At 38.0% G+C, this 24,663-nt stretch overlaps 1 protein-coding gene across 7 annotated transcripts in view; it reads right to left on the reverse strand.

Annotated features, from left to right (window-relative positions):
* Positions 1-24,663, reverse strand: part of ssh (Protein phosphatase Slingshot) — a 171,612-nt gene that overhangs the window by 40,033 nt on the left and 106,916 nt on the right. For 6 of the 7 annotated variants that reach the window (XM_046626765.2, XM_046626764.2, XM_046626762.2 and 3 more), the window contains one exon: positions 13,216-13,375. In XM_046626765.2, the coding sequence (XP_046482721.1) occupies positions 13,216-13,375 (160 nt within the window). Of the gene's footprint in view, positions 1-13,215; positions 13,376-23,259; positions 23,758-24,663 lie in introns of those variants that run through there. The other variant, XM_046626769.2, reaches the window with a different exon arrangement.

Raw genomic sequence — 24,663 nt, forward strand, 5'->3', positions numbered from 1 at the left:
GACCCCAAATTTCTTGTATATTTACAGATTTCAAGATCAATATGAACGTCATATGGATATCAGGAGCTAACGTTTGAACCTAAGCGTTCTAACTTTATTTGAGATAAAAACCCCCGATGACTTTGACACTCGAATCAAAAAGTGGCTTCGCTTATTTCTCTCCTGAACTGGAACACAAACGAAATATAAACCATCCAATATCTTTCCTGGCAACCGACAATTTTAGTATCAATCTCGTGTAAACGTTTCTCTCGTTTAAATTGAGGATATGACGCAATAAGCTTGGTGGTAGAAAAGGGAGAAAAAAAAGGAAAGAAAGAAAATAAAAACTTGCGCCAGAAAGGAGTTCGAGATTAACATTTATTACGTGTGTGCTCCAGAAGCAGAGCTGCACCCTGACCTGGATTTTAATGGACTGACGACGTCAGAGTGGCTTGTAGGTATAGAGGCTGCGAAGCCTTGGCCCGACAGAGGATCTCTCTGAACGAGATTAATCTCTTCATCCCCTGCGGTCGAGGACGTTCGAACCATCTGTAGGGAATTCCGAATGTCGCCCGATTCCACCCGAGAGAATTCCGCTCTCGACGTCGTATCGACCTGGGGAATAATAATTCGTTCGAAACGGAGTGTAAGCGTGTTCCTTTCCAGAAATATAAAAAGTTGGGAATGAGAAAGAGAGAATCAAAAACCTGGATGAGGTCCAGGCGTATTTTTCCGTTAATCGCCAATTTATCGCGAGGTCAGCTTCCGCCGGAGGGAGCGATATTGAATCGTGAGCAATTATTCGGACCCGACTGAACACTCTGACATTAAATGACCAGCGGCAACCGCGCGAGAACACGTTTCGCGGGATCGAGATAATTAGAAATGGAATCATGTATTACCGTCGAGCCGGAGATCGGCAATGATTGCAGTTACATGTTACGCTAGCACGAAGCACGAGGCGTCATCCGCATACTAAATAACCTCGCTACATGTAGAAGAGTCGAAGAGTTGTCTAGAAACACACGAGCTGGGTTACACGCATTCTCTCTTGTATAACAAGTTGAATCCCGATGCATACGAACTCGTCGCAGTTTGCAATTTGTGATAAATAATGAAAAGATGGGAGTAAAGTGAAACGTAACGAGAAAGAATAGTAACGGATACCAGACTTTCCGGTAACAGCTAGAAAACTAATTTTCATTTTCTACCTACAACTATACTTTTCGATTGTGGTAAGAAATTTCTCTCGGTGTGGTAAAAATTAAAACGATGAATCGAGGTACCACTGACAACGTCCTTGTTTCACTGACCTACCTACAGAAAGAACCGAGCATCGAGGTGGATGATACAAAGTGCATATTATACCTACGTTCCTTTCACGGCAGCAAAAATGGATAAGAGCGCAAAGTGAAGTGAAAAAAGAGGACGAGAATAGGCAGAGGGATATAGGAATAACTTTCGATTATAATCACACGCAATACGATACAATAAACACTCTGCAGGTTTCATTCTATGAATGCAAATTTTTATCGGTGACAAATGGGCTCTAGAAGATAAGCAACGACCCGTAGTCGACTACTGGCGTGTGTAGTAGACGATTTATATACGGAGTGGACAGTTCGTTCTTGATCAGGAATGCCACGATTTTACCACAACTCGAATTGACTGATCGACAAATAAAAATCTGTAAAAAATGTGCAGAGAGAAAAAAATTTGCCCTATTGCAGCAAGTCGTTCGCAAAATCAAAGTTTTCTCTAGAAAAGTTTAGAATAACTTCAAAGTTTTGGCATTTACAAGTGATGCGACAGTACATGAAATTTGTCAAGTCTAAAATTATTCGATAATATGATTTTGTCTCTCAACTTCATGCGATTCAAATATTTCTCATGCAAAGAAGAATAGAAACTTGATCGATTATAGATTTTATATATTCAGCTTGCTTTTTTGTTTTTTTATTGACAGTTCCGATACTTTTTTACAAATTCAACAAAACTATGAGTCGATTGAGTGGAAAATGGAAACGAATAAATAGCCTTTGAAAACTGTGGCTAAAAATTGACGAAACTTGACGTTTAACGTCAATTTGCAAAAATAAACTAGACGAAAAATGACGATTCAAAATCTGAGATACGCAATTAATCAACCCAATTTACAATTCAAAATTCGGCGGTAATTCCTTCTTTTTCCCTCTTCGAAGTCCTTCTTCTTTTGTGTCAGAATTCAACGCCGACCGAACACCCTGTACAGGAATAGAAGCCAGTGGGTATATCTATAAGTGAAATACACAAACTGCAACGGTGGCGAATGCTGCTGCTCCTGGTGCTGCTGTACGTTTAGAGTCGTTTTGCAATGCAATCGATAAACGAAGGTAGAGAGGGTCAAAACCCACGTAGGTGTTACCCGTTGCATTGTCAGCCCTGGCTGGCGCCTACCGTCCTCGATTCGAGTCTCTCCCTCGTTAATCTTAACAACGACTCTTAGGTGTCAAGTCGAGTGCGATGGATTTGCAATTGAAATACGGATGGTCCCAGAGTGCCGGGCTTTTATTGCGACTAATTGCGACTGAATAGAATAAAGAGAAAGAGATGTTTTCGCAAGTCATTAAACGCAGTGGTAAACGAGGCGAGAGAAATTACGAGTAGATGTACCGGTTCCGATCACCTTACAACGTTTTATCCTATTGTCGCCATATTTGTTACATGCGATCCAAGCTTATGCCCAAAAATGGTACAGATGTGATTTGATCGAAGTAAACACTACATTCCTAATCAAGAGTGATCCGAGAGATTGAAAGTCAAATTGATGTACCTGTGAAGGGTTTTGAAAAGGTGGTCAAATCTATGGCCCCCAATAAAATTTACTCAACTTCAGAGCGATTGATTACAAAAGTCCTAACTGTGACCTAAAAATTACAATCCAAGGAACTCTACGGACCCGGATAGTAAAACGATTATCTTCTACAGAACATGTATGCATGTATGCTTATACACCGGGGTTAACCGTTTTATCATTGGTATCCGAAGAGTTACTTAGTGTATAATCGTGAGGCCAGAGTAGGGTATTTTACAATCAATCTCTCTAAAGTTAAGTGAATTTTAATACGGGTCATCGAAATATGGTACGGTGACCGTAAACGGTAAACCTAACCCAAATTAAACCCATCCAATCCGCGGTTTCGTTAATCTGACAAATTTTTGGAAATTTCCTTATTCGCAGCGAAAAGACATGTCAGTGACCTCATTCTATGCGTCCGTTAAACGTCCCGCTGTCTCTTTCCGGTGCTTTGTTACTCTCGACCCGTCTGCAGTACGCCGCAGTCCTCGTCTGAACGGTTAATAATTCCGCGTGTTTTTTTGTGAAAACATCATGCGCTTACGCGTGTAATTAAATTCACAACAGGATTAAAGTTGGTACGATATCTGCGTCCGGAAGCGTACGTGTACGTTTACTTCACTTGGTGAAGGGTCGCTGTGAAATTTTACATGAAAAAATTAACTGCCTAATGCCAATTTTTCCAAGTGCAGGTTATTTCAGGGCGGTGCAGATGCGCCATCTGGCGGTGGCGTCATGGAAACAACACTGGCGTTACTTCACGCCGAAAGCCCGCCACAATTCGAATAGCTCCGATATGAGAACCGTTTTCTTTTCTTTTTTTTTCTTTTTTTTTTTTTTAATATAAATACCGATGAAAAACTTATTTACTTACCCATTTCCAATCGTAAAATCATATCTATCCGAAACGGAACCAAGAATTTCTCTGGCCATGAAGAAAAATGAATGAAAAGTATATAATGTACGTTAATTCACAAAGAGCATTTAAACTTCTGACGATGCAAGGTATCATCACCCGCACTATCAATTCACATGAATTTTCATATTACCGTAATTGTAAGTGATAAGCTCGCGATTCTGCTCAAATAACAAAAAAAAATGTTAAAAGCAGACAAAAGAACTGCGAGAATCTTGACCAGATTTGATTAAATTGTAAAAAATTTTCAATCAAGAAAACGAACAACGGGATAATTTCATCTCTCCGAATCATTCGATTCGTACTATTCAACAACCGTAGTAACGCGTGTATTATATCCTCCGACGTCGCGTTGATTTCTCTGCCGACTTTATCGCTAATGAAAGTGTTCGTTCCAATTACCGCCATCTTACGACGATCAAGTGGCATTAATGCGTATCGTTCGTACACACGTGATTCAACAAGACGAGCCTACTCCGACATCGTAACGGCTTACGTGACGGTTTGTGTTATACATATGTTACTTATAACTATAATATTCTCAGACCACGGAGCAATGGGACAAGTGAAAATCGCGAGGGCGTACAACCGATTACTTATTACTCTTGGCAATAGATGGCGGGAAAATCAAACGCGACAAATCGGTTATCCGATATTAACATCCCTTCTCTCACATGTTTCTTCTTCCATAAAATTCTTATTGTATTGTATTATTATTATTATTATTATTATTATTACTATTATTACTATTATTATTGTTGTTGTTGTTGTTGTTGTACACATTTAAAGCAAGTTATATAGGTAATTACGTGCAATTTTGTGTACAGCCATTATAATTTCCTTACAAATTTATGGACGAGCAAGCGAGGAAATTACTCGACGATTTACCAACGAACGAAGAAACTGTGTCTCCTTCTCATATCCTCACTCAGTCGTGTAATCACACTACTCTATTGGCGTCCCGCTTATTTACCGCGTGTATTAATACAGACTTTAACTGTGCGCGTGGAGTGTATTAAACATACATGCGGCATAGCCAAAGAAAATTCTCACGTTCGTGCGATAATACATGCCAAAGTTTATCATATCATTAAACCTAGTGTGGAATACGCGTATAGAGATAATGTATGAAAATTTTTTGGTTCATTCTGCTTTTTTTTTTCTTTTACTTCATAAAACAACTGTGTTTATACATGGAAGGTTTTACAACCTATAATCATCACGTCGAATGGTCGGTAAATGTTCTCACGGCGATTACGTATACCGCGTAAAAAGGAACGAAAATAAATCTAGCATTATTATTAAATATCTATTGCTCTGAAAGTAAGTCATATAGTCGTATGAATTACGCTGCGTTAATCCTGATTTAGATGATTAAATACACCGTGATTCGGCATAAAAACTTTCGTACAGAGAGTCGAAGCATTAGCGTGAAACGAATTGGACACAGATAATCTAAATTTTGATAATCGAAATAATGATAAAACGAATATAAAGCTCTTAAAATTTAAAACCACCGTCATGTACGTGCTAATAACTGGAAGGAAACATTTCAGTTTAGGTTTCAACCCTATGATTTGTATTTCATAGAAAAAAATTTACACGGTTTAATTGAACCGGAGGATTTATGATGCCTGCGAAGCGGCAGAATAATCTCAAGATTGCAAGTACGTACAATAAGCTGTTCGATTGTCATGACGTGCCATGACACTTCCTGGATTTTGTGCATGTATCATTGCTTCGATCTAATCAATATGCGAGTTGATTAGGTAAAAATCCGCGGATGAAGTTTTCCATTTGACAATACGACTATTTTTGGACGGAAAAAATAACTACCGTCACGATGATATATGATACGTTTGAATTTAAATTTTACGTCAATTCTAGTTCTTGCATTACAGTTTATACATCGGACTAAATGAACGTCATTCACAGCTGTTTTTTCCATTTCGTATTCACGCACATGCGTAAGAAAGTATGTCGTTGTATATCTGTCGGCATACAGACGTCATGCAGTCTACTTCGTTATCACCGTGCCTCACAAACGCGTTCAATAACGAGACGCTAAAGGATAATTAACGCGTTTGATAATTAGAGTTCGGGTGCCAAGCGTGGTTCAAGGTTCGATTTAAATCCAACCGCGTTCGTTATGCACGCACGAGGCATCGATTACAAGGTTTTTGGCATATTTATACATGAAAAAACTTGGCTTGTTCGCCGCGTTGTATTGAGAAAATAATAATATATCGCTAGAAACTGCGCAGTTGTTCAAAGAGTTGTTTGGTTTTGGTTACTGCGTCAGAGCGGTATCATCCCGAATTTTAATTTAGAATCGAGTACCTTTGAGAGAAGGCAATTGACCCAAAAACGAACCGCCGCTGCAGCAGAGGAAAACTTTGTCTCGAGTGGATCCCGCAAAGTAGCTACCTATGATTCGTAAGACGAATGATACACTGAGAACACTTTCATTTGTTACAGTAACTAGAAAAATTCAGTGAAACAGGTATCGTTAAAAAAAAACTGTTTGAATATTGTTGGAATTAGGAAAAACGAGGTACGCCTAACCATTTTGCGCTATCGTCGATCCATTTTTGGCAATTGCAACGCGAAATTAGTTTCTGAGGTTTACTCTAATTTTTTAGTTAAACAAGGCTTTAACGTCAATTTATGCACATTATAACGTTGCACAAGCGTTAAATTTTCGCAACAGTAACAAGAAAATATAGTAACAGTGATCGTAATGAGAAAGTATAGCAACGGATGCTAGAATTTCTCGCAACAACTACAAAACTAATTTCCGTTCTGTACCTAGAACTATATTTTTCGATTGTGGTGAAAAATGAAAATAGTTAAAGACTCAGCGGTAACCGGAACTAAAAATTTTTCTCAGTGTAGGGGGTGAGCTAATTTCGGTACCGATTACACCGCAACCAGTTCTCTCTCGAATCTGGGCTATCGGACGAGGGGCAACCACGGTTCAAGAAACAGGTTCGGGTTGCCGATAAAAAGTCGGAAAAACATGTCGGTACTAATATTATACACAGAAACAGAAGTATAAACGACACCGCCAACTGTAACGCAATGTTATCCGCGTGAGTCAAGTAGCTGCTACTATCAATAAGAATAGTCATTTCTGTAAGCTCACGTTAGCTTTATATTTTTCACAACGGTTCGTCAAGTTCACAATCAAATAAGAGAGAAGTCTACGCATAAAAATTGTAATTCGATCGGATTGAGTTGAATAAACAAAAATTTGAATAAACAAAATCGAGTTATAACCAATACAAGGAAATTGGATTATCGTTTCTTGGTTTGTAATGCCAAAATATCGTAGCGTGCGTCCGATTCGAATCTAATTATTAATCATTCTGTTTTTGAATCGATTCTCCGCAAATTGTAGAATATTAAAAGTTTTGATAACATATTGAAGTATTTTTTTTTTTAATAAAAGCACAATTTCATTAATTATAAACTGTGATGATTTTAGATGAAACAATTTTCCGATTCACCGATGAACTAAGAAAAAAAAAATCATCCCAACCGATTTGCCAAGAATACACTCACTGATCAAATGGAATATAATTCACGATAATTAAACTAAAGTATAATTTTTTTAAAATCATATATAATAATAATTTTATTAATATATTTAATTTGTATGTTCCAAATGTTTTTCTACATTGTTAAAATTAAATTCGACGTTGACGTATACATCTAAAAATACAAGTCCACGTATCTTAAACGCAAAAAAAAAGCATTCTATACACAATTCTGAAAAAAAACACTCCAATGCATTTTTATTTGAGGTAGAAATAAAGAAATGTCACGGATTCTACGAAATTGCAATAATAAATTCGTAGAATTCATGCCATTTCTTTATTCCTGCGTTAAATGAAAATGTATGGGAGTGTTTTTGTTTAGAATTGCGTATAGCATGGGGCTTTTGAGTCCTTTTTTTGCGTTTGAGACACACTGACTTCGATATTTAAAAAGTCAAAGTTTTTGAATTTTTGTTTCCCAAACTTTTTCCATGCTTCATCTTTAGAACAATTTTTTCAGTCTGTACGCCCAACTTAGTTTTAAAATCTCTACACTGAGAAAAATTATGCGAAACAGGCATCGTTAAAAAAAACTGTTTGAATATTGTTGGAATTAGGAAAAACGAGGTACGCCTAACCATTTTGCGCTATCGTCGATCCGTTTTTGGTAATTGCAACGCGAAATCGGTTTCTTCGATTTACTCTACTTTTTTAGTTAAACAAGGCTTTAACGTCAATTCATCGTTGCACGAGCGTTAAATTTTCGCAAAAGTTGGAAGAAAATCTAGCAACAGTGATCGCAATGAGAAAGAATAGCAACGGATACACGGACTTTCCGGTAACGGCTATAAAACTAATTTTCATTTTCTACCTAGTACTATATCTTTCGATTGCGGTAAAAAATGAAAATAGTCAAGGACCGAGCGGTAACCGGAACTAAAAATTCTCTCGGTATACAGAGCCGATCAACATCTAACTCGCAACCGCCGCCGCCAGCGCGGTTCTGTTACACGAACCGAGGTGAGAAATTATACGAAGTAACTAAGAGACGTCTGTAAACAAAGCCCCGTACGTTTTGGCCGCACGCCAAACGTTGCGGCCGTGCTGAACCAACACAATCGACAGGCACTTCTTCACGCGTGCGGTACAAATGCCCGCGGCAATGGGTGCCAACGACACACGACAAGGAATACATACGTAAGTGGGCAAAAGCAGCACTTATGTTACCTCCACACACGTGTGTAAAACCTGGCCGCTTCACGCGTGTATGCCAACAAACGAAACGACCGGCGGATCTAAACTCACGAACAATCGTCGCTGTGCAGTAACAGCGGCAGGGATACACAATCACACACGTGTATATGCTAATGAGTAACAGCTAATGCACTGATGTACACTCCCGGGGTTCTAAGAATTTCCGTAATTGCCATTTACGGATCTGATCTGAAAGTTGCGTTCCCAACTTTCCCGCTTCTTTTTTTCCTTTTGCTACGCGTACGTCGGTTTTAAAATTTTCGTCGCTCTAAAAAGTGAGAGCAAAACTTTGTACTACAAAGGTAGATGCACCATATGTGATCCATTATCTGTGATTCGTTACGTTGTACATAAATGATGGTCTGATTAGCTTCGATTGTACAATTTCGTGTTCAAATACTTGAGGACTTGCTGTGAGGTATGTTGCAGCGATTGATTCCATGATTAAATAACTTTTCGTGGTCCAAAATCGAGTAAAACATTTCACAAGTATGATGACCAAAGAATCAGTGGCCACAATTGGGGGCGGTGTCAAAGTTCCGAATTTGAAAAGTTCCGAAGGCGCGGAATTCCGAATTTTTTCGTGACGAAACTTAAAGTAAAGAAAGAAAACTTCGAGGAATCATCAAAGTTTCGATTGGTCGGAAAACCGACGGCTCGAATTTCCGAAATGCAAGATTGCGGAAAGTAAAGTTACGATAGAGCAAAATTCCGAAAAGCAAAAATTCCAAAAGAGCAAAAAACTTGAAAGAAAGTTTATTGAAAATTTCATGTACTACAAATTTGGTTCACACCATTTTTAATGTTTCATTAACCATTAAATATATATTTATCAATAACCATGTTAAAGAAAGTTTGACGCGCTACAAATAAAAACTTATGCATTATACAGGAAAAATTTTCTAATAAAAGTTATAGGAAATTTTATCATACACAAAATCTGTCGTTACTACATTTTTGTCGGGTCCGGGTAAAAAATCAGAAAAACCAAAAATCAGAATGGTCCGCACGAAAACAGTCTCACGATGATGGCTCATTTTACTCCTTGTTCTTTTCGCACTTTCGGAATTTTGTCTTTTCGGTATTTTGTCCTTTCGGAACTTTGCGCTTTCGGAACTTTTCGAATTCGGAACTTTGACACCGCCCCCACAATTGACGGTGCTTCTCTACCCCTAAGGGATTGAAAACTCTGAACGGAAGAAAGCAAAATTACGATGAAGCTAAGCAACGTTCATGCTCGACAGAAAATTATCTACAATCCGTATACGAAAAGAGATCCTTACTCAAAACGATATTAAATGGATAAATAAGAACCATAGTTATCCCAAGTCGTTAATTGTCAACGAGCTAAACGTGCAGTTATAGGCAACTTAGTTACATATATATCGCGTTTAACCGAAGGTGAACCAGTGTGCGAATCATAGGCGGAATCGATTGTATCTACCACGTGCGCACGGGTACTTTATGTTCACCAATAACGCGTGTGCCTCGGGCTTTCAAGTCTCCAACCGTTATCAGATAACGACGTGATATACGCTGCTTGGTGGATTTGACGCAGCGTACGTAACGTGTGCTCAACGGTTACTTACAGAAGTGTAAAAGTTGCGTCCTCCGTAAGCACGAATTAAAGAACAAACCGCCAAGATTCGTCAATTAATCCTGCGTTTATAATGTGGAGAACGGATGATTTGACGAATTGCAGAAAAGTGCAAGGCCTTGGAGAGTGCGTGCAAAAGGAAACGAAGATAAAGAAACATTTTTGCAAAATGTCACTTGACCATTCTATCTTTCGCTGCGGTTGGTCTCACCTTTCCCTAATCGGATTAGCAAAAGCCAAAGCTGCTGACACAACGGGGCAATTAATTGGGATGAAGAGAAAGGCTCCGTCATCGTCAATCTCGCCTCTATGAATTGAAGGTAAAAAATGTATCTGCGAAGCATAGATAACGTTGTATCCGAGTTAGGCTTTACAAACATTTCGCAAATCCACAAATACCCGTACAGGGTTGTTTCACACGAAGCATAACGAGACCTCTAAAGTCAATTTGGTTTCCTGCAACGAATGGGACTCCAATTCTAAAATATCACGGAGTTTATAATTCGCGTTTTGAAATATTGACTGAAAATCTATCAAATCTGTTCAAACGCCATGGCTCAAGGTCACCACTACCAACTTCCTTTTCGCTAATTCACCATTGAGCCCAGCTGCTGGTCAGTGTCTACATCGACAGCAAGGAATTGTCGAGTGAACTACGTAATTATTGATGACATCAATCCCGAAATTGTCACAACTGCATCGAGCGTACGAAAGAATACAAGCTTGATCGAATACTCAAACAAACACGAATCGCTGCAGGGTTCCAATAACGAAGGAACAGGTCAATGGGTCAAAGTTGACCGTTTTATGCTCACCAAGTTTCAACGATCCGGCATAAGGCAATTATTGAAACCGATCGGTATCTGACAATTAAGTCTTCTCTCGGCAGCACAACACTTCTCGACCGTAAAGATAAAATTGAGGAATCGCACCTCTGACATAAGAACTCAGCTTTTTGCAACGATCAAGAAACTCGCAGGTCGATATCTTCTTCGGAACGTTGCAGGAAAGAAGTGAGAAGAAGTTCAGCATCGCTTGGCCGCCTACGCGGACGTCAGAATCGCGTGACCTCTGACCCGGTGACCCAAGGCGTCTGTGCCTAATCTGAGTAGCTACGTCCGCCAATTACCCTGATCAATGGTCGCCACTGGGTTCGTCTGGGTAAACGGGGCCTTCTCGAGGCAGCGTGGTTCTTGCATTTTGAACCGCCGAGGAAGCTGGCGCCAGCCGGTTTATGACTTACTGTCTGGTGTCAGAGACTCCCGATGTTATAGCCGACAATGAGCCACCCATCGAGTATCAACTCAACTTATGCGCAAGTAATTGGAACGCGTGCGTTGGACATGCATCCCGGGTAATTCTGCCTCAAACAGCAGCCAGAGAATCAAGTATTGATGACGTTCGTTTAATGACGTATGGGCTGTGCAATTGAATGAATAATAAGCCGTAACACGAGTTGATTGACACGAATTTTATCAAAAGAATATCGTCTGAGAGTGAAAAAAAAAGAAAATAATAATATTCAGAAACGTGAATTCAAATTTTTTGACGTCAAAATCACTTTTGTGATTACTTGAAATGTTGAACAACTACGTTGAGGTAAGTTTCTCAATGAATCGTAAGTTTGTTAATCATGACCATGGATGTTTTCTCATACCAAGTTTTCGTACTTGACTAGAGATCTTGGACAAAAATTCATCTCGGGCAATTATTCAACAATGAAATTAGCACTCAAAATTGAAAACACAACACGGTTTTCAAATTGAAAACACGGAACAACAATCTAACATTTATTAAGTAATTAATAACCGAACTTCTTTTTTTACTTGAATTAGCGGTTTTTAACATTTTTGTTATAATGAGATGTTCTTTTAACAGAACTCATGTTGATGTTTGAGCTTCACTTTTTGAAACCGGATTTCATCATTTTTCTATTTCGAGAAGTGTAATTCGCCTGCCACAATTCTCCGGACGCAAGCGCAACAACCAAAAACGATTTTTTCAGGTATATATCAAAACTGTTCGTTGCCAATGATGTAGCTGACAATGAGACGAATCCAAAGAGCCTTCGTTGACCGATGCAACATAAACCAGTCCCGAGATATCGCAGTTTAGAGCAAACGATAGCGCGAGCAAAGCGACTAGCCGCCTAAACCGTACAGTTTATTGCACTAGTGGTGAAGTTAAAACTACGATATCTCGGTAATTTTTAATCCGAAATCGACCAACGCCGGCATGTTGGATTTATCCTCATCTGGGCTATTATGGCATGAGTAATATAATATAAACAAACATTGCATACAGCTTGAAAAATAATTTTTTTTATCGTATGTTTCTCAACACTCGCAGTTAAATTACCAAATTTCAACAACAGCGCGTTACTCGTAAGTTATAAAATTATCACGAACTCTTATCTATATCTCAAAATAATGATTTTTTACAAGTGTGTAAGTGCAACTCCAACGGTAGGATTCCTTGAAGAGTTGAATCCAATTTTCTGGAGGTTCTATAAACAACTTTCTCTCTCTGCTAATCCCGCAAAATTGATCTATCGATACTTCAGAGGTAGAATTAAATCTTAAAACGCTATAAATAGCTTTTACAACTGTTTATCAATTGTTTTCATTTTGTTTACAACTTATGTGCAGAGAACAAAATCATCCGCACTGAGGCTGCAACCACAAATTAAAACCATGTCGGGTAAAAAATAATTAAAACATTGTATTCTAATTGTGACATTAGAGTCCGTGCGATGAGGTCGAATGGATTCGTAATGGATGTAAAAATTGTAGCATTGATTAAAAAAATGATTGCCGTTCTAAACTTAAGCGTAATGCTGTTTATTTCATTACTCTCGGCACTTCCTGGACTACACAAGTATCGTGTGCCCAACACCCACCAGTCCATTCGCCCACACATGCCTTGTGCCCATTGCACGATGTTGCAAAGGACAGGCATCAGGACATGCGGCACTTTTTCAAAAGACACGACTTAGGACGGGTATTATGAACGTCTGGAACGAGGCGATGCGCCTAATGGATTCCTAAGAGTACAATTACCCAGCCGCACAATATTTATCTGACAAACTCACCATCTTGAGAGTCTCTTCCGGTCGGAGGAGGTAGAACATGGACTGCAGGTGCTGCTGAATGTCACATCCCGCCGAAGACACCCGTCGCGATGGTCGCGCCCTCTCGTTCGGAGGAAGGACCAAGGCGGCTCCCTTTCCCGCGAAGTAACACTCGCTGAGGCTGAAACGAAGAAAGTTGATAAAGGACTCGGTAACTTTTCTCTCGGAATTGTTTCAAGGGACAGATACTCGAGTGTCAAGAGTTAAAAGTATACGACATGTCTCGCGACTAGAATCCGACATCGGACAAGGTTTGGATGGTATTTTCAATGTTTGGCACACTGCATCGTTAAAAAAAGAAAATGGTCATTGCGCAGATGAAAGGACCTCTGTGTCACTGGTAAGAATAAAATCCGACTAGACCTGACAAATATGGGTCACAACTGGTATAATTTTTCGGAAAAGAAAAAAAAAAAAAAAAGTTTCATAGATTTTACATTTGTTATGCATTTGCTTGGGGTCCAATCTACTTGCGGTTGATCGATACAAAAATATCTTAACTTTTGCTATTGGTTCTGTAACTCTTGTTATAGGATTTTCAAATCTTGCCACCATTGATGTAAATTTAACACCAAAATAGTGCTATTCGTACATTTACCACATGAGATGTAAGATCTAAAATATTTTTCTTTCCGTCTAAGGTCGTCAAAACCGATACATATCTAACCTGTCACTTATCCACGTAAAAAGTATTTTTTGCGTGAACGATAATCGTGCGGTTGCGCTGCTGATGATCCGTTGACCGTATTCCATATAGTAACGAATAAATTGGAGGATGTGAAAAAAAAGATGACGACGAGGTACGGAGGGAAAATTAATTAAAATGATAAATCAAGATAGCGTCGTTTTGTGGCGCTAGCGACGTCAGTTGAGTCATGAGAATAAATCACTGAACGAGAACACGGGGAGTAGCGTGGTGAGAATGTTTCGTTTAACACTATTATACAAAATGCGTTTAGTAATAATATCAACAATAATAACGATGGTAATAATAATTTTCCGCATCGATCACGTAACGTGAAACACGTCGAATCACAGAGAGCACAACTTAACGCGACGATTATTAAACACATTTTTCACACTCCAACGTCTATTGGCCCAAATTGAATTTGGAAATTGATCAATTGGTATAAAAACGATCGCCACTTCCTCATCGGCGTATAACAAAGGTTAACGAACTATATACTTTATAATTACTCTACCTGGATTCTCGCGTGCGGAACGCTCTTATAACACTAATAAATTTACTGGATACATCGACGGAACGTCAGTGACGGTGGTGGAACATCGACTGTATACTGTCGAGTCTGATAGTCGGGTAGGGAGTGTGAAGAACGAAGAAAGGACGTAAAATGACCAATCGAATCACCGAAAGCAACGAATTTTCAGAAGGACATATTTTGGGCCTAAATTAACTCCAACAAAGTGAATACGAGTGATTCGCGGAAGATGGTTTGGAGAACCATCGTCTGTAATTAGGAGAGAACTTTTCTCGCTGTCCCCCTGTATTTTACTTCGGGAGAATCGGGGCCCAATGGGACCCCTGCACGAGTGATAATGCCCACCTGGGCCGAAGAGCAAGATAAATTCATTGTATTCAAATGAGTAATAAGGAGAAGAGAGCGAGCCAAGTATACGTGTCTTGTATTTTCATGTATTAGTCACGTTCCCTTGAACCTTTTTGAGACTGACCTTTGCCCCCGACTTCTTCTACCTTACACGCGTTTACCTCTTTGGAAAATGGCGAAATCGAAATGCATAAATTTTCCTATTCAACGCGCAAAGCCATTCGAGTCGTTTCATCATTAACGGATGAGATTCCTCGCTTTTTCTCTCTCGTTCAAACGAACCTGCGAACGAAGCAACGGATCGAACGTCATTTCGACAAACCTCACAAACCACGCTGTCATTTTTTTTTTTTTTTTTACCTTTTTGGATGTGAATCAGGCAAGAATCAGCAAAAGATTTTCAAGTACATCAGGAAGATGGTGCTTAGAATTTATTGTCAATATCGTCGACAACTATTTTCGAAAGAAGAAAATTAAATGGATTACATGAAAATTTTCAAAAAGTTCAACATGTTTTTGTAGAATTTAATTTTTCCACCTTTTCGTATCATAACTGAAACAACTCGTTGCATTACGCACTGCATATGAAAATTTTGCTCATTTCACGTGGTATAATAATCAGCTGAGAAAATGGAAGAATCGAAAAAAACGACGACGCGGTATTTTACCAACAGAGAAATCGAAATGGAGTGAGTAAAAGAAAATGGTGAAAGACTTATTTATCGTTAAGTGTTTGCTTTTCTGGTCTCCTCGACGTTTCAGTTTCAGTCATTTCCTAGAGTCAGACTCAAAGAAAAATGGTAGCTTATTGAAAAAAATAAAAAAAAATTTAAAGACGCATTCTGGGGTAAAATTTTCTCGTAAGAACACTTAATATTTTGTTGCAAATACGAAAATCAATGAAATAATAGTTCCAGAATGACAAGAAAAAAAAATTTATTCAATAAAATATACTAATGAATACGAGATCTCGATTTTAACTCGGGCAATTTGATGAAATAATAATTTTTTCATGGTTTTATCAAAATATTGAATACCCTCTGGTAGATTCAACTAAATCGCTTCATACAGGCGGCTAAATCTATTCAGTGGATAAAGATTAGTCAAATGTACGAAATCATGAGAGCTGCTAATTGATTACCGCTATGAAATAATATTTTAAATCAACAAATCTTTTTTTCGTTCAAGTGTCAAAATACTCTCCGTGATGCGTTAAAAATTCTTTCTAGCAAGATAAGTAAAACGAGCAGTTATTAACAGGGGATTCGTTGAATCAGCCCGTAAATCAACAATGGCATATTTCTTTGTCATTGTTTGACACGGCACTTAATTCACAGAGCATAAGTTACAATCAATCGATAATTTATCAAATCACAAGAATAAAACAATCATTTATCAATCTTTGCAAAATAATTTCACTGTGTAGATCTGATTTCGCAATCGCAACAGAATCTACGGGGCTCGTGGTGCGAAACTTTGTCTTTCACACAGAAAATTATTTAAACATTTCGTCTACTACGCACTGTAAAATCAACCAAACTTTTTGATTGCATGCGAAATAACGTATCGATCGGATGTATATCGATCCTGAAATTTCGTTTCCAGGACCAAATTTTGGTCGTTAAGATGAAATTTTTTTCCGAGTCCAAGTCAATTTCGTTGTCCCTGCAGCTATACGGGAAAAGTGGAGCCCAGAACTGCAGCCGTAGAATCGTTTAGTCGAGAATTTTTATGCTTCCGCAGGCAGTCGTTTGGCCCGTTGCGTCAAGAAGGAAGAATAACCGCGAGATGAAGAGAAACTGCTGCTTCAGAGACACAGTCTGAAACGGCAATCATGGGACGAAGAGCAAAACGCCGAGAGCCGGAGTTCAGAATTTAGCGCAGAGTATCATCGACTTGGAATGTCTCGACCGTTGGACTCTGCCTTGTGCGCAGTATTCCTGTTGCTTCCACCACACTCGAGATACGTCCATTAATACGTACGTTCCTTACACGCTTAGGCATATCACCCTGCACGTGGTTAGTCGGCTCTACTTTACGAGAATGGCGATAATAATAAGGAAAATTCGTGTACGATTTCCTTTGGAATTGTGGAAGTTGGTGGGTTGGGAATATATATCGATACACTTTGTGGCAATTTGATTAGGAAACAACCGCACATCGAGTATTCATCGATCCAACGGTATGAATATAAATATACCGGGACAATCTCTTGAAACTTGAATATCAACCGCGCATGCGCCAAATAATTCAATCTCATTGGTCGGCGCAATCTTCCCGCGGCGATATTCTTGTCTGCGATGCAGGCGGGCCAACCTACGCAAAATGTGTACGTTTGAATTTTCAAAGAGCGTAAGCATTAAATTCCGACCGTTCTTTGAAGAATCAACTTTCCGACCCGATAACAAATGCTTCCCCAAACCTTTCCGAGTCACCACCTCAATTATTTGAGATTCTAACCTCGAAAATTCGTATCAGCTACGTCGCCGGCAGAAACAGAGTTTGACAGCTGAAACTCGGGATGGCCAGCCTGCGCGAACATGCGATGAAGCTCGCGCATGCGCGGTCGATTTTCAAGTTTCAAGGGATTGTCCCGGTATATTCGTAAGCTGCGAAGATTGCCCTCAAGGTGCAGGGAAGAAAATACTAAAATAATGAACAAGAGGATGGATATAAACTTATCAAATGAAATTGCTTTGAAAATTATTCAAAATCTGAAAGATTCGTTCGATTTCACTCCTCGCTGACTCATTTTGTTGGGAAACTGAATTTTTCACAAATTTTCTGGAAGAGATTGTTCTTTCTTTTTCTGAAGACTTGATTTAAAATTTCTATGCGCTGACCAAAATCAATATCCGTTTGAGTGCGAAAAATTGAATATTTAACGATATCCACCTGATAAAAAAAAAGAACAAAACCAGTCCAACCAGAATCGTAGAGAATAGTTTACCGAATGAAATGACTCATTGCCGAGTTGATCGAACGAATCTACTATATTTTTTAAACCATTTTGAAGCAATTTCAAACATAAAATCGGCATCCGAAACTCTGATTGTTCATAATTTGGCTATTTCTTTTTTTCTTGTATAATTTTTAAGAAAAATCATCTCAATGAGTAACTACCTAGTAAAAAAATTGACGAAAAAATACTGAAGAAAAGATTTCTTGCTTCTGCGAAAAAATATGTTAAACAATGGATAAAGAAAAAAAAAACAATTATTGCAGTGCTTGCAATACTCACTTACTTATTATTGTCGAATTTTGTGCTTTGCGAATAACAAAAGTTTACATCGTTCAGGGGAAAGTTGAAAAAAAAAAAAAGAATGAGGGGAAATTAAAATAAATGAACTGTGCCAGCGATTATCAGAATCCGGGAACGAGGTCAACAACGATAAGAATCTTCAAGTTTCGCGAATGTCTTCTCAACTTTCCTCATTTCTTTCCCCGACGTAAAAACATGTGTTACGTATGTATATATATATATATATATCTGCACGGAACGTGACGTCGGACCGAAACGCGGAAATAATGGAATCACGGGTCGTGTTGTTCCTCATGATCACGCTTTGCATCACTCTTCACATGATTGCAGCAGCTACTTCATTGACCGATAAGAAGAAACCATGCAGGTTCAGGTGCGCGTCAAAGATTTCGAAGTTTAAAGCTGGAGGAATTGGTCCCGACGTGTTTTCGAATAAAAGAAGAGAAAGAAAGGGAGAAAATCTCTAATGGCACCGTGATTCAGCATTTCGAAATGCTCGAGGTGTTCCAGGAAAAAAGAAACGAGATTCTTTTGCTGGACGAGGTTGAAGTTCCGAATTTGAAAAGTTCCGAGAGCGCCTGATTCCGAATTTTTTCATGGCAAAACTTAAAGTGAAGAAATCAAACTTTGACGAAACATCAAAGTTTTGAATGGTCCGAAACCCGACGCTCAAAGTTCTAAAAGGGCAAAAATGAGAAAATTCAAAAATCTGAAACATCGAAATTCTGAATGATGAAAAATTTTCAGCTCCGTGAATTTCTGGCTTGGTGAAATTTCGCCACTTTGATTTTTCTTTGTTTCGGATTTTCGATATTTTTACGTTCGGAATCCTGATAACTTTGATTTTCGGTTTTTTCTGGTTTTTTGCACCCACTCGTTGAGTAAACTAGGCTGTGAAAGTATATTTCGATGTTCGGAATTTTACCCTATCGAAACTTTACTTTACAGAATTTTCCTCTTCGGGAACTTTGTTTTCGGAACTTTGCTCTATCGTTACTTGAATTTTCAGAACTTTGAACCGTCGGGTTTCCGACCATTCGAAACTTTGTCGTTTCTTCAAAATTCGATTTCTTTACTTCAACTTTCGCCACCAAATAATTCGGAATTAGACTTTCGGAACTTCGGAACAATACTTTCAATACAAGTCAAAGTATTCAAATTTTTTTTTTTTTTTTCAGGACATTCGTTGGATTTATTCACAGAGCAGAAATGTACAAATTGAAGAAATCAAAAAATAATCGTCCACACAAATTTTCATATGAATTATGAGACAAATGAAAATAAAAATCCGTACAACGAAATTCACGTCAACCAGTCGTGAATATCTGCATATTTTTGCATATGGGAAGCGATTATTCTATAGAGATGAACGGGGTTGCATGTAAGAAAAAAAAAAAAAGAAAAAAAAATTAACATAAAAAACTGACGTCCAAAATTGCAAGTATTAAATTCATCCCGAGAATGAATAGCAAAAATACCATCAAGACGGATGTTTTCTCAAATACATCTTGTGTATGCAAGCTTCTCACGAATTAAATATAACTACAAAAATAAAGTTAAATAAATAAATAAACGTTTCGATCGTTGTTCTGGATCGGTACAAATGAATTGTATCTTTGGCCCCTCGACAGATGTTGCAAAGCGCGGTTCACAAGTTGCGTGGGAGAAAGATCTAGGTATAAGTATGTATAGATAAAATACGAGAATAAAAAATATCAAACTATACGTCGAGTCAAAATAATATCTTACTACGAACAATGTTCTCGTATTTGAACGCGATTTAAACCTTTCAAAAATATTGCCTTTGACCCTGCTACTGCTGTGCCATAATTAGAGGTTTTACTTGTTTTCATTTTTTCAACATCATTCCTGCAGCCCATAATTTTTCCAGATTTCTCCTACGTAACGTATAGAGGAATAAATGTTTAAAGTTCAAGAATTCATAACGAAATAATTGAAAAACAGAAATTTAGAAACCATAAATGAATCTAATTGTGATGGATTTCGTGCAAAGAAAAATTGTTCCCTTGACAGAGAAAAAAATATTGAAGCCGGTGAATTTTTATCGATACAGTTTAGTAGTTGTAACACTCTGAGACGGTTTACGTCATCGAGAACCTTTTGTTGATGCCAAATTTTCATACTTTATTCAATTTCAATGAAAAATAAGCTCGTTGCGTTTGTAAATCAAGTCTACACAAGTCACCTGACATTAATTTTTGATTAAAACAAAGGCAAATTGATGCGATTATTAAAAAATTTTCGGTAACTAAGTTTTTTCCGTGAAAATCTATTTTTTTTTTTCTCCATATCGAGGTGATATTGATTTCATAATATTCAATTCGATTGATCTCAGCTACATTTATTCTGAAATCTTCGCACTTCGAATTTCGGAGCGAGCTTGAAATTCGAAAAGCGCCCAATTCCGAATTATTTGACAGCGATACTTACAAGTCAAGAAATCAAACTTTTACGAAACAGCAAAATTTCGAATGATCGGAAACGCGACAGCTCAAAGTTTCGAAATGCATGATTCCAAAAATTCAAGTTTACCATACAGCAAAGTTCCGAAACGAAGAAAAATCAAAGTGGTGAAATTTCACCGAGCAAAAAATTTACAAAACCGAAAAATCTTGGATCGTTCAAAATTTCCTTACACTTGCACTTTAGGAACTTTGAACATCGGGTTTTGAATCATTCGAAATGCTGACATTTCCCCAAGGTTCTGTTTCTTCGCTTCAAGTTTCGCCGGCAAAAACTTCGGAATCAGGCGCTTTCGAAAGTTTTCAAAATTTGAAATTCCAGCCCCGTAGACGCGACGCATCATCGACGCTGGTTCTTTTTATCGCCGACATCGTCTCGAAGGCGAGTTTTACCGAATACCTATAGTTGCCAGAATGAATGGGACTTTCTCCGTTGACCGTGGCAACCTTGCGGCTACTTCGTCGGTCTAGCCTGACCTAACGTAAACGAATCTTTTCGAGCGAGTCCCTGCGCAAAGGAGTTTGAAACCACGCGCGGTTCTGGCCCGGAGAATCTGTACAACATCCCAGGCTTCTTTACCTCTCACAAATCTCCCATTTCCTCTTCTCTCTACAACACGCATCTCGTTTCAGGCTCATCTAAATCGAAATATTGATATTTGCGTCGGCAAAAAATTCGCACAGGAATACGCAAAGTGCAGAAAATTTTAGAAACATTCGAATGTTCTTCTTTTTTTCTTTTTTTTTTGTTTTGTGCAAAAGTTGAGATATATTTCGTATCAAACTCGACGAACCGTTATGTTCAGAAAATTATATACTTGGATTTTTACAAATTTTGTTTTACATTTTGTCGGTGATACTGCGTTTATAATAAAATTATACGGAAAATTATTATTTAAGCAGGATTGTATAGGCAAACTTGGAAAAGTAAAACAAAGTAAATTGTATCGTACCACTGATAGAAATTTTTAGTTCCGGTTACCGCTAAGTCCGTAATTATTTTCATTTTCTACCACAATTGGAAAATATAATTCTAGGTAAAAAATGATAATTAGTTTTATAGCCGTTACCGGAAAGTCTGGTATCCGTTACTATTCTTTCTCATTACGATCACTGTTACTATATTTTCTTGCTCGTGCAACAAAAAATTGACGTTAAAGCCTTGTTTAACTAAAAAAGTAGAGTAAACCGAATAATCTGATTTTGCGTTGCAATAACCAAAAAAGGATCGACGATAGCGCAAAATGGTTAGGCGTACCTCGTTTTTCACAATTTCAACAATAATCAAACAGTTTTTTTTTAACTATACCTGTTTTATCGAATTTTTATAGTTACTGTAACAAATGACATTTTTCTCAGTGTAGAGACCTTCAAGTTATACTTTTGGGAAAAAAATCTCATCAATAATATTATAACACTCACAGAGACGTAATTTATGCGAGTATTATATTATTTGGAGTGTCAGTCATGCCAACAAAAGTTCGAAGCCATTCTCACAATAGTATACGATATACACATACCGGGTGTCCGATTTTAATCTTACATCTAAATTATCTCGAAAAATATTGCTCTGATCAAATTTTGTTTGAAACAAAAGTTTTAGAGTTCAAAGGGGGACGTTCAAAAAAAATTTTGTTGAAGGTCCCAAATTTACAATAGCGACGCTACAATGGCTGACATGGTTTTTTTTAAGGGAAACCTAACTTTTTTTTATGACAAAACAATGCATTGCATTGAAACTAACAACTTTTGTGAGAAACATTCTTCGATTCAGATTGTGGTTTTCATGTTGGAACTCCATTTTTGACTATTTAGCGCTGTCCGGAAGGTACCATACAAAACCCAAACAAACCCAAATAAACCCAAACGAACCCAAACAAACCCAAACAAACCCAAACAAACCCAAACAAGTTTATTTGGGTTTGTTTGGGTTTTGTATGGTACCTTCCGGACAGCGCTAAATAGTCAAAAATGGAGTTCCAACATGAAAACCACAATCTGAATCGAAGAATGTTTCTCACAAAAGTTGTTAGTTTCAATGCAATGCATTGTTTTGTCATAAAAAAAAGTTAGGTTTCCCTTAAAAAAAACCATGTCAGCCATCGTAGCGTCGCTATTGTAAATTTGGGACCTTCAACAAAATTTTTTTTGAACGTCCCCCTTTGAACTCTAAAACTTTTGTTTCAAACAAAATTTGATCAGAGCAATATTTTTCGAGATAATTTAGATGTAAGATTAAAATGGGACACCCTGTATATACGTATATACACACATACATAACTTCAAGACTTGAATATGGGTTGAGTTAATTTTAGACAAAGTAAATTGGAACAGCGCGTGAGTTTTTGGCAGGAGTTGGAATTTTTTCATAAAATTTACAGAATTTGGCAAATTTTCTTTAATCAACGGTAATAATAAAATTACATAATTGTTGTAAGTAATCCATTCGATAGAACGTTCGTTACGTCAGACACCAAGAAATGCTGGTTAAGAATAAATCAAAATCGATTGAAAAAGCAAGAAAAGTAATAATACACCAGTTACAAAGTGCAATATTGTTCTTCTAGAACAATATTCACACGATGAGAAAAAAGATGGCGAAAAAATGAACTGACAATGGATAAGAAAGTGATTTTGACTTTGCCTCCGAAAGTCTGCCAACCATAAAATTCTCTCTGCAAAATATTTTTACCTGTCCACATATCCCTCGAAGCGAAGGGATGGCACCCCTGCAGCTTCGGCAGGGGTTTCCGAGTCTGATTTATCCGTTATGGCGCACTTTTAATCACTGGGAAAAGTGAGAAAACAAAGATTGAAAAAACAAAATTTCTCTCACAATCGATTCCTCGCTTCGACAGCTTTACGGTAGCTGCTAAGGGCTGAACTTTGACGAAACTGCGTCGACGAATTGAAAATCCGACCGATAAAGGCTGATGCGATTACGAGGAATGAACATAAATCCCTTCAAGCTAATACTGAGGCTCCCTTCCCATACTGTTGAATACTCGAAATTTAAAACAGCGCATGGAAAAAAAAAATCGTCGAAAGCGAATCGAATTACACGCTGAAGTCTGCGACTAGTCAATTGAACAATGACGTACTTAACGAGCAAGAAATTATATGTTTAATTGGTACAATAGTCAAGTTACTCGAAATTGAGAAAAAAAATTTCACACGATTGGATCGCCGCGCCGTTCAGAGTCACACTGAAGTTGAGAGAGAGAAAGATCTGAGAAGTCTGATCTTGTGGCACAGGAATAACGGGGTGAAGTTGGGTAGGAATTGCGTGGGCGTTTGGACGTCTGCCGGGACGTCGCGGATCGGCTTCTGTATTATTAGAAACCCGTGCCGCCACTTTTATACACCCAGAGGGTAATCAAACCGATCGCCGCAATCAGGGAAGGAGTGATTTAAAGCCAAAGATCTCGAGGTCTTTCGGTGTCCGCAATCGTTACTGCTGTGCAATCAGTAACGATGAGGTTCCGAATTTGAAAGCTTCCGAATTATTTGGTGGCGAAACTTGGAGCAAAGAAATCAAAGATCAAGGTTGTGAAACTTCACCAGACCAGAAAATCACAGAACCTAAAACCTTCGATTATTTGGAATTTCGATGTTTTGGATTTTGAAATTTTCTCATTTCAACTTCAATTTGTCAGAATTGCGCGCTTTCGGCATTTTGTCATTTCGAAACTTTGATGTTTCGCCAAAGTTTGATTTCTTTACTCTCAATTTTGGCGCATTCGGAAGCTTTCAAATTCGAAATTTTACAAACCCCGCCCCGTTATCAGACCTCGAAATTTTTGAAGAAAAACACCGAGATTACAAATTTGAAGATTATCGTCCATTGATTCGGATTTACAAGAAAGTTGGCCAAAGATGGAAACTTTATTGTGAATTTATAGACGTACGTTGAGTATTTACGAGAATTTTATATTCCTATGCTGTGATAATCTCTTTTGTACAAAACCTTTATCAAACGATCGTTTTTTTTTTTTTCAATCCTAAATCGTGTATCGCTCGCCCCATTTTTGTGTACGGTAACTTTTTTTTGGCTGTAAATTAATTACAAGACTAAAGTTTGTAACGTTATCATGAC

Source organism: Neodiprion pinetum, chromosome 5, assembly GCF_021155775.2.
Source record: "Neodiprion pinetum isolate iyNeoPine1 chromosome 5, iyNeoPine1.2, whole genome shotgun sequence".
NCBI lineage: Eukaryota > Metazoa > Arthropoda > Insecta > Hymenoptera > Diprionidae > Neodiprion > Neodiprion pinetum.